Source organism: Megalops cyprinoides, chromosome 25, assembly GCF_013368585.1.
Source record: "Megalops cyprinoides isolate fMegCyp1 chromosome 25, fMegCyp1.pri, whole genome shotgun sequence".
Lineage (NCBI taxonomy): Eukaryota > Metazoa > Chordata > Actinopteri > Elopiformes > Megalopidae > Megalops > Megalops cyprinoides.
This window is the reverse complement of record NC_050607.1, coordinates 9,453,421-9,462,423: the sequence shown is the minus strand read 5'-3', so window position 1 is coordinate 9,462,423 and position 9,003 is coordinate 9,453,421. Positions and strand designations below refer to the sequence as shown.

At 42.3% G+C, this 9,003-nt stretch overlaps 1 protein-coding gene across 1 annotated transcript; it reads right to left on the bottom strand.

The window, feature by feature from the left end:
* Positions 1-539: 539 nt before the first annotated feature.
* cd36 (CD36 molecule (thrombospondin receptor)) lies at positions 540-6,611 on the bottom strand. Its single transcript, XM_036519697.1, has 12 exons — positions 6,489-6,611; positions 5,910-6,070; positions 5,423-5,567; positions 4,726-4,881; positions 4,430-4,521; positions 4,159-4,208; positions 3,743-3,812; positions 2,520-2,707; positions 2,019-2,137; positions 1,449-1,522; positions 1,288-1,342; positions 540-713 (listed from the first exon to the last, which is right to left on the bottom strand). Exons 1-12 carry the CDS (start codon positions 6,609-6,611, stop codon positions 540-542), a joined length of 1,407 nt encoding a protein of 468 aa, XP_036375590.1.
* Between the last annotated feature and the right edge of the window lie 2,392 nt (positions 6,612-9,003).

Sequence of the window (9,003 nt, the reverse complement as noted above, 5' to 3'; positions counted from 1 at the left end):
AAGATATGCAGGACAGGGGTGCTGCAGGAGTAGGATTGAGAAACACTAGCATGAACATTTCACCCTTCCCAACTCAAACTGAGCCTCTGTCCCTGGATTATCGGACAAGTCTCAAAAGTTAGTTATTGCTTTCAGCAATGTGTAAAAGTGAGAACAGTCACAGTGCAGAGAATAGAGAGAATAGTTTGAATTCTGTGTACATGGTCCTGCACAATTAGTATGTGGAGCACTGCAATTTTGACTATCTGTATTATTCTTTTCCTCCCAAATGGTTAAACCTCTACAGACTTCTTGATAGATTGTCAAATGATCATTTGGAGGACATGCTTCTGAAAATAAATTAAGGATAATGTAATATACAACTAGATCTGGGGACAATGCATTTAAATCAATACTTTACAATGCACTCTTCTAAATGACTTTAATACAGTGAGCGGGCGCATGGCTGCATGTGATCATGGCCATGCTCATTCAGTCCACATAACGTTCTCGCAGCGTTGCTGTGATGTTGTTGTGATGTCACGCGCTCCTCTTAAGCTTCACACCAGTTTGCTCAGGCTGTTCCTGTCCACCACGCAGCTGGCGATGCTGCAGAGCACGCACACGATGCTGCCCACGGAGAGCAGCGCCACCTGCACCGCCTCCAGCAACTGGATCCGTGACGTCAGCTCCGCCTTGAACATGTCCGCCGTCTCGTCGTCCAGAGCCGCGGTCTGTCCGCCACAGAAAATCGGGCGCGGTTACAGAGAGGAAACGGACAGAGCCGAGCAGATCAAGGAGAACTTTGAGACTGCAGGGCTGCTCCACAGCGCCCCCTGGAGGTAGGAGGACTGAACAAGTAAGCCCAGCCAACAGTTAGGCTGGTTTTCATGGCTCTCTATGTGTTTTTCCATGGCACAATTACATTACATTATTGGCTTTTAGCAGATGTTGTTATCCACAGCCACTTACATCAATTACAGATTTTTACATTGTTATCCATTTATACAGCTGGATATTTGCTGAGCAATTCCGGGTTAAGTACTTTGTCCAAGGGTACAGCAGCAGTGCCGTACTGAACTGGCAACCTTTCGGATACGAGTCCTTCTCCTTAACCACTATGCTACACTGCTGCCCCAAAATATACCCCAACTTGATAGCACTTACTTTAACATGTACAGATGTTGTGCTAATGTTAAAGTTGAGGTGATCTATTTGAAGACAGCTGGCTCATGCCTACAAGTATAAAAGTGCCCCTTGTCATGTCTGTTTCACAAGGATGTAATGCCTTTCCCAGTTAACCCTCACCTCGTTCAGCCACAACACAGGGAAGATGGTGTAGTCCTTAATTTGCTTCAACACACTGAGGAAAAAAAAGACGTACTGTAAAATATCTAGCCTGCACCAGCTGGTTAGAAGACATTAAAAACCACACAGGGAGTTAATGGGCAGATGTTTTTCCGACATACGTTATCGTGTTGGAGGGCCCGTACATCATGTTGACCTGAAGCCTCTTCGCAAACCTCATAGTGAACCCAGTGATCTGAATGCAATACAGAGGAGAGGTAGTTTGTGTCAGCACAAAAATACCCTTTTACCCCATCCCTACAAAAAACTCAGTCCTCTCACTTGACAAATAGTGTTGGATAGTTACCTCTCAGTATGGAAAGGGTTGCCTGTTTCGCATTGGCCTACCCAAAGGGACGTGTGATTGACAGCACAATAACCAATCAGACACCTCACATAAAATAAGTTGGGGAGGCTAACTGTTAACAGTATGACAGTGGTGTCTTGAATGTCAGCTCACACTGAATGTCAGCAGTGCAGGCTACTGAACAAACACCAGAGATGAAAAGGCCTTTTTCACTAGTATTCTCAGGTTGCAGCTCACTCGTTTAACCCGCTCTTTAAAAAGAAAAAACCCTGTGACAATAGATAGAAACTGCTTTGGGGGGACAGGTGGTTGAAGAGGACTGGTAAAGAGCGGTGTGGGAGGGGGAAGACGCAGAGGTTAAAAGTCAAGGACAGGAAACTCTCACGGGTTCAACGTCCAGGAACGTGGAGTGCTGGTCTTCGCTGGGGTTTAGACCAATGACAGCCTCCCTCAGGAAAGCACTGCCATGCAGGAAGTGGGGCAGGGAGATGTAGATGGGTGCTCCTGGAAATGGGGAGATGACAGGCCAATGTTCATTATTATTTTCTGCTATTTATTTTGCTTGTATTTCCCAATTGTATCACCTCTTGAATTGACAAGAAAAATATGATGTCCTTGGATATTATCCTGTTGGACGTGATTCTATTGTCCTAATGACCAAAGTTATCCTACTCACACCCTCTAACCCCAATAATCCACTTTATTGTCCCAATGACCCAACTAATGTCACTTACATTGGTTAGTAGTCCCAATAACTTAACCGATCTGTCTTATACTCAGTAATCCAAATGTCCTAACTGATATCTTTTACACTCTGTAGTCCCAATGGTCTCACTTATCTCACTCGCACATATTGGTCTTAGTGACCGATTTTGCTTACACTTACCATCCCTGCAGGAGCTGACATCCAGGACCCCTGCCATGGTGCAGTTTCTGGTAACCAGTGTGTCCTTGCAGTAGCACAGGTTATCTGGGTTGGTGGAGGGAGCGGCCAGCGTTAAGGCGGGCAACATGAAACGGTACACTTCAATCCCTTTCAGGTCCTGACTGCTGTCAAACTCCGCTGAAACAGACCTGAAAAAAGAATGCGCGCACAGTTTTGACAGGTTATCTGTGACATTAGAGGGCCATGTTGCAGTTGCACGTTCACCAGAAATTCAGAACTGGGCTTATTTTTGTTCTGTTCTCCTTTCTCATAGCTGTGGCTATAGGATCAGCGTCTGGGAGCGGCGAAAGAGCTGCTCTTGTGAACAGGAGGCTCCAGGTTTGAATCCACGGGTTGGACAGAGTGATGTTAGCTACATCCAGCTTGCATATTACAGGGTTATATGTAACAATCTGAGCCGTGCTGATTACCCCCAGATAAAGGCAGCTGTTTATCTAGTCATACACAAGGACCAATGGTCATTTAAGAGGGTGCCAAAATGTGGCAGGGCTGAAAACAAAACTAACACTGTTAGAGGTGACTTGACACTCAGAGACAGTGAATGAGAGTCACATTAGAGAGAGAGTCACATTGCTCTTTTTTTTTGTTCTTTTTGATCAGCCAGGCAGAACTCCTCTGAACTTTTATTAAATTATGTGGAATCAGCTCAGAATTGTCACATTACCCTTGCAGTGGCTACTCTTTCGCTGCCATCAGTGAAAAACACACCCGCCTCAGTATCTTTGTAATTAAAAACAGTGGCATGGCACATGCAGTGTGTCATTACCTACTTGCCAGTGGCCTGAGCTTTAAAATGAAACCATTTAAAACACCATAGGATGTAAATCTGAGTCCTTACTATTGAAAGAAATGTTGATAGTCACATTATTGACATTTTGCAGATGCTCTTATCCAGAGTGACTTATGTTTTTCTTTTTTCTTTTTTTTTTTTTTACAATGTTATCCATTTATAGAGCTGGATATTTACAGAACAATTGTGGGTTAAGTACTTTCCCAGAGTACAACAGCAGTGCCACAGCAGGGAATCAAACCAACAACTTTTCAGTTAAAATCCTGCTCCTTAACCACTATGCTATGCTGCCGCCCACACTGGGGAAAGTACATACACACATACACATACATACATACACATACACACATAACTTGAACTGAAGGTGAATTACCTGCAAATGTCTGAGGAGAAGAAGTACAGCTGCTTCTTCTTGTCCAGGAATGGAGGAAATGAGGAAGCATCTGGTAATTACAGGGACAAAAAACTGGAATCAGATGGATTGATAAACTAGCCACCAATCAGACATCTGCAAGACCTCTGCTTTGTGGAGGAATCAGTTACTAATCAGAACTGAGCTAATAACTATAGATAGATCAGTCACTAATCAAGACTGAGGTAATAACTATGGATAAATCAGTCACTAATCAGAACTGAGCTAATAACTATGGATAGATCAGTCACTAATCAGACCTCTGCTAGGCCTCTGCAAGTAATTATGAATTGATCACTAATCAGACCTCTGCTAATAACTATTTATAAATCACTCACTGCTAGTGCTTATAGATGCATTACTGTATTTGTGCTCACCTGTACCATTGATCATGTCGCAGTATGTGTCATTCCAGAAGTTCAGCTGCCTATAAGACATGAATGAGCCTGTGACCTGTGCAACTAATAACCAACAAGTGATAGGAATCAAAATGTCAACATTAACCCAAAAAACGTACATCAGCCATAACTGTTACCTGTGCAAATTATGGGTTAATGACACATTTAATATTGCTTTTCAGCATCACACAAAATGTGAAGGACTGTCCTGCTTAATTAAATCTTAATGTAAAGGTCAAAGGTCACTCACCTTTCACCCTTCCATCTGTCTACAATAGACACTTTTGAGATGTCATCCTTTCCAGTGAAAACATTATAATAACCATCATACGTGCCGTTGTACTGGATGAAACACAACACATTGGAAATGCATCACTGAAACATCATACATACATTAATTAAGGTTATTTGCAGTTTCCACTGAAAAATATACATTTATAGATGTACCTTCTACAAAGTAGAAAACCGCAATCATCAAAACTGTTAAAATCATATTAATAATGTAATATGTAAATATGTAATATATATGTAATATGCTGTACCTACTGGAGCAAAAACTCCCACTATGTCACTTAGTATTGGGTCCTGATAGCCCCAAAGGATTTCTTTTACTGTCCTGTACTGAAAGAGAGAGGCTTTGTTTGCTTGTATTAGCAAATTCAGTACGCCGTGAAGCTCTTTGGGGACGAGAGAGTATGCACCCTGAAAGAGAAAGGAAATGAGTTTCATTTTACAGTTCCAAATAATACTTTACATATAAACTGCCTGATACGTATTAGCATTGAAATGTAATGGAAACTCATTTTAATGCAAAACATACACACACATGCAAACACACGTTTGTTTGTGCTGTTCAAGGTTCCCTTAGATAAGAAGGAATTGACGATCAAAGGAAATCCACTTTTATGACTTTAAAGCCCATATCAGAGACGCTGGGAGGAATTGCTTAATCATGTAATTAACTTAATCAGTATCGCATTGTTATTGGAGACTGGCATAAATGTTCTCCTGCTGTTGTTTCTAGACAGTACTTCAGCACAAACCGTCCGCTGTGTAGTACTGGTGTAAACCCAGATGTCAGTTTTTTGTCTGTATAGCTAAAAGGGAGAAAGAATGAAGCTTCAGACAGTTTCAGAGGTGACAGCAGCTGACCAGAGCGTATCAGAGGATGTCACAACGCTGTATATTGGTGTGACATAAGGTTGTTGTGACTGCGAGGGTCAGACAGGTGACATTAACTCACGGCAACAGCGAGGTTGAGAGAGGTAACATTGTCCTCTTCTGGTCCGACAGATAGAGAGGGCTCGAATATGGCACCGGCAGGCAGGATGAAGGCGATGGTGTGGTTGCTGTGGGCAGTGATGTTCTCTTTGGGCAGGTAGCGGGTCCTGGGGGGGCAGCCCAGGGAAAGCGCAGAAAACATCAGCAAGTCTGGTATTTCACTCCTCTGCCCACTGCTTTGACCTTTGACCCTCCGTGTGAAAGAATGATAGGCCTCCAAAGCAACCATAGCTGCATATGTTATGCACTATATCAGCCTGGAACCGTGAAATTGCTTATGCACAGCTCTGCTAAATCATGCATTTAAAAAAGACAGCACATATGTTTTCTTTGTAAGAAAAGAAAACCTACAATAAGATACAAGAAGTTGAGGTTGCCCAAAATTTGTATGTGATACATTATATTTTTACTGTGCTTGTGATGTGAAACGGTTTAATGAAAATGCGTACCTGTATGTGTACGGTCCTTTTTCAGTCAGAACTGGCTTCGCTCCATACTGTAATACTTCCAAGGGATTTTTCACATCAAACAGCCAAAACTGTCTGTACACGATGCCTCCTGTGGAAACCCAGTTTTCGTAGGCCGTGGTGCCGTTCTCTATGACAGCCTCCTGGAGTGCAGAAAATCACGGCGTAACTCAAGAGTGAAAGTGTGAAAAAGGAAAAAAATGTCCAGATTGGATACGCACATTAAGACAAACCTCCTGCATAGTTTAAAATCTCAGCACAGCCTCACACTGTTAACCATTTTACTCCCTGCAAATTCAGCAAGGCCTTGTTTCCATTGGGTGCTTCCATTATGGCTAATTGCTGCCGCTATTGTGACTTATTTCTAAACCCTTTCAAGCTGTGGATTTTTCTTATCCAGACCACGTGGTTTAGTTCTGTACATACAGGCTGCATGCCACAGGCACTTTGTCTATCGAGAGGCGCACAGCTGTGATCAAATCGACACAGCGAACGGACCCGCTTTTTTTTATGCAACCGTCGGTTGCTTGCTTTCAGAAACCATGCGCTCCGTCAGTGTACCTTCTTGACGTTGTCCTTGATGATGGAGTTGCCCACCGGGATGAGGACGCCCCCAAGGACGGCCAGCAGAGCCCCTATCGTCGCCCCGGCGATGAGCCCACACCTCACGCTGCAGCAACCCATGGCAGTGTCGCCCGGTAACCGAGACAGATGTCTAGAGAGCGTGAGCTACAGCTGCAGAATGAAAGACATAATGCAGGCTGTCTGTACTTATATTAATCTCAGGAGCTAAGGTCACATCGTAAACCCGAGCTAAGATAACGTACTGATAACCACCAGTATCAGCACACTTATGCCGCGGGGCATGAAAATTGTACTATAGATTTTAGATAGAAGTCTCAGAGGTAGACCTCTGAGACTTCTGAACTGGGCGACAGATTCACAGCACAGTAGTGCTACTTCCTGTTTTCTCACAGTGGATACAGGATATAGGTAATTTTGCTTTACTTAGTCATGGTGATTTAGATGCTGGACTCATGCTGTCAGACAGGTTACATTGGACTCATTCCGCCAGCTTGTCAGAAAAAACAAGTGACCCACAACATCAGTTACAGCTGTCATATACTGCATGCAAACTGTAATCAGTTAATAAATCTACATTACTGTGACAACTACAATAGTAGATCCCTGGGTCCAGAGTCTGATTCCTTCACCAGCAATTGCGCCAAATTCTGCCAATATCTCTGTACACGAGGACCAATGCCCTGTGCACAGTACCCTCTAATACAGGAAATGGAACTCCATATTACAGAGACACAGCTCTATGCTGCTGTGCCCTGTGTGATGGGCCATCGTGAGGAGTCCGTCAGAGGGGGAAACGCCTGTGCAGACATCATCTGAGCTCATAGACATGCAGGCAGATCTTTATCAGCATGTGCTGATGGTGCAAAGTACAATAAAGGCCAAATAAAGTCTTCTTATCGCTAAATAACAGCCATAAAGTCTAGAAAATGTCTCCTCCTTACTAATGCGCACACATGCGTCTGCACACTAATTTTAGTAATGGGAATTTAAGAGGCTTATAGTGATAGCAGTGCTGAAATTGTGTGCAGTATGAATCATATACCCCCATATTAAAGAGGAACAAAATGCATAATTAGGCAGAAAAAATATGTAAATATTGTAAAAATGTAAAAAGGTTTTTCTTCAATCTTAATTGCACAGCAGTTAGTCATATTGTTTTAAATAACTTTTTTAAAGAAAGCACAAGGGTCCCATTTTTATGGAAAACGATAAGTAAATGATGAATATATTGGGCTATCAAATTTAATAATTAATTTGGTAATTAAACATTTTCCTATTAAATAATTGGATTTTAGTTAGTTCCACTGCTGTTTGTTTCTGTGTATTGGCTGTTTTCCATAGATATTTGATTAGAAGTACTGGCAGTTTGAATTGTCACCTTTTTGCGTTGAGTTGTGACATAGCAAAGCCAGCTTGCATTTTGACTTGGACTGTTTACTGTTTTTTTTTTTTTCCTGAAATTATGTCAATCAAGGGAAAAATTGACTAAGTATAAATGCTGATGCGTTTCCTTAGTGACAGGGAAGATGATTTCTTTTTTTGGATTATTCCACAATTATCATTTGGAGTGTGGATTTTATTTTGCCCGTGTAAGATTTTGGTTCTTGGGTAGCAAGTGATGTCACTTTGGTTAGGCTTGCACTGATGAGAAAGTTGTTTGCCTACATGCCAAAATACCCCTCCATGTTCCTGCAATATGATACGGGCCCTGAGAAAAAAGATGCTTAGCACATAAATTACACTGTGAACCAGCCACGCTACCCCTGAATGAAAAACACTGTAATGACCAGCATAAAACGTCTCATTTGCTGCATTTTTAGTACCTAATTGGAAGACACAACTGGTAAGCAGATTTCCCTTGTTACTAAACTTGCTGGCTCGTAGCATTGGATGTGGCTTGATGTACTCTGGGAAATATCACCTTATTCCTGTGGATTTCTGACTGGTAAACTGGTAGTTATTCCCATGTTCTGCATTTCAACTGCATGCTTAATGTCCCCTCTGCTGTGGGGAGCAAAGATGTCTTATTAAGCAGTGTGCGATTTTAACAGGATTTCAGAATTATCCAATGTGGGAGGTCAAAGTCCAGTGATTTCTATTGCCACATGGTATGCCTGGAAGCTTGGCATGCAAATGCAATTTCAGTTCTCTAAAGTCTTAACTTCTCTCAGGAAGTAGATTTTAGGAAATTGAATCTCTCAGAAGTAGCTGTATACTACATGTTTTTTCATCAAGTCTATATGAGTACTGTTTCTCCTCATTGAATCTAAGACTCAACTCCAGGACTGCTGAGAGAAACACAACCAGTGATGTTGCCAGCAGAACAGCAGTAGGCTAGGCAAGCTAGTAACATTAGCAACAGTAATGCTAGCTGACAGTAGTTTAGACAGCTGTGTGTTGCTGACTGCTGAGTGGATATGCTGACATTATGAGAAAATTATGAGAAAATCACTATTTGTCACATTTCTACGTATGGTGCTATGAGTTAAGT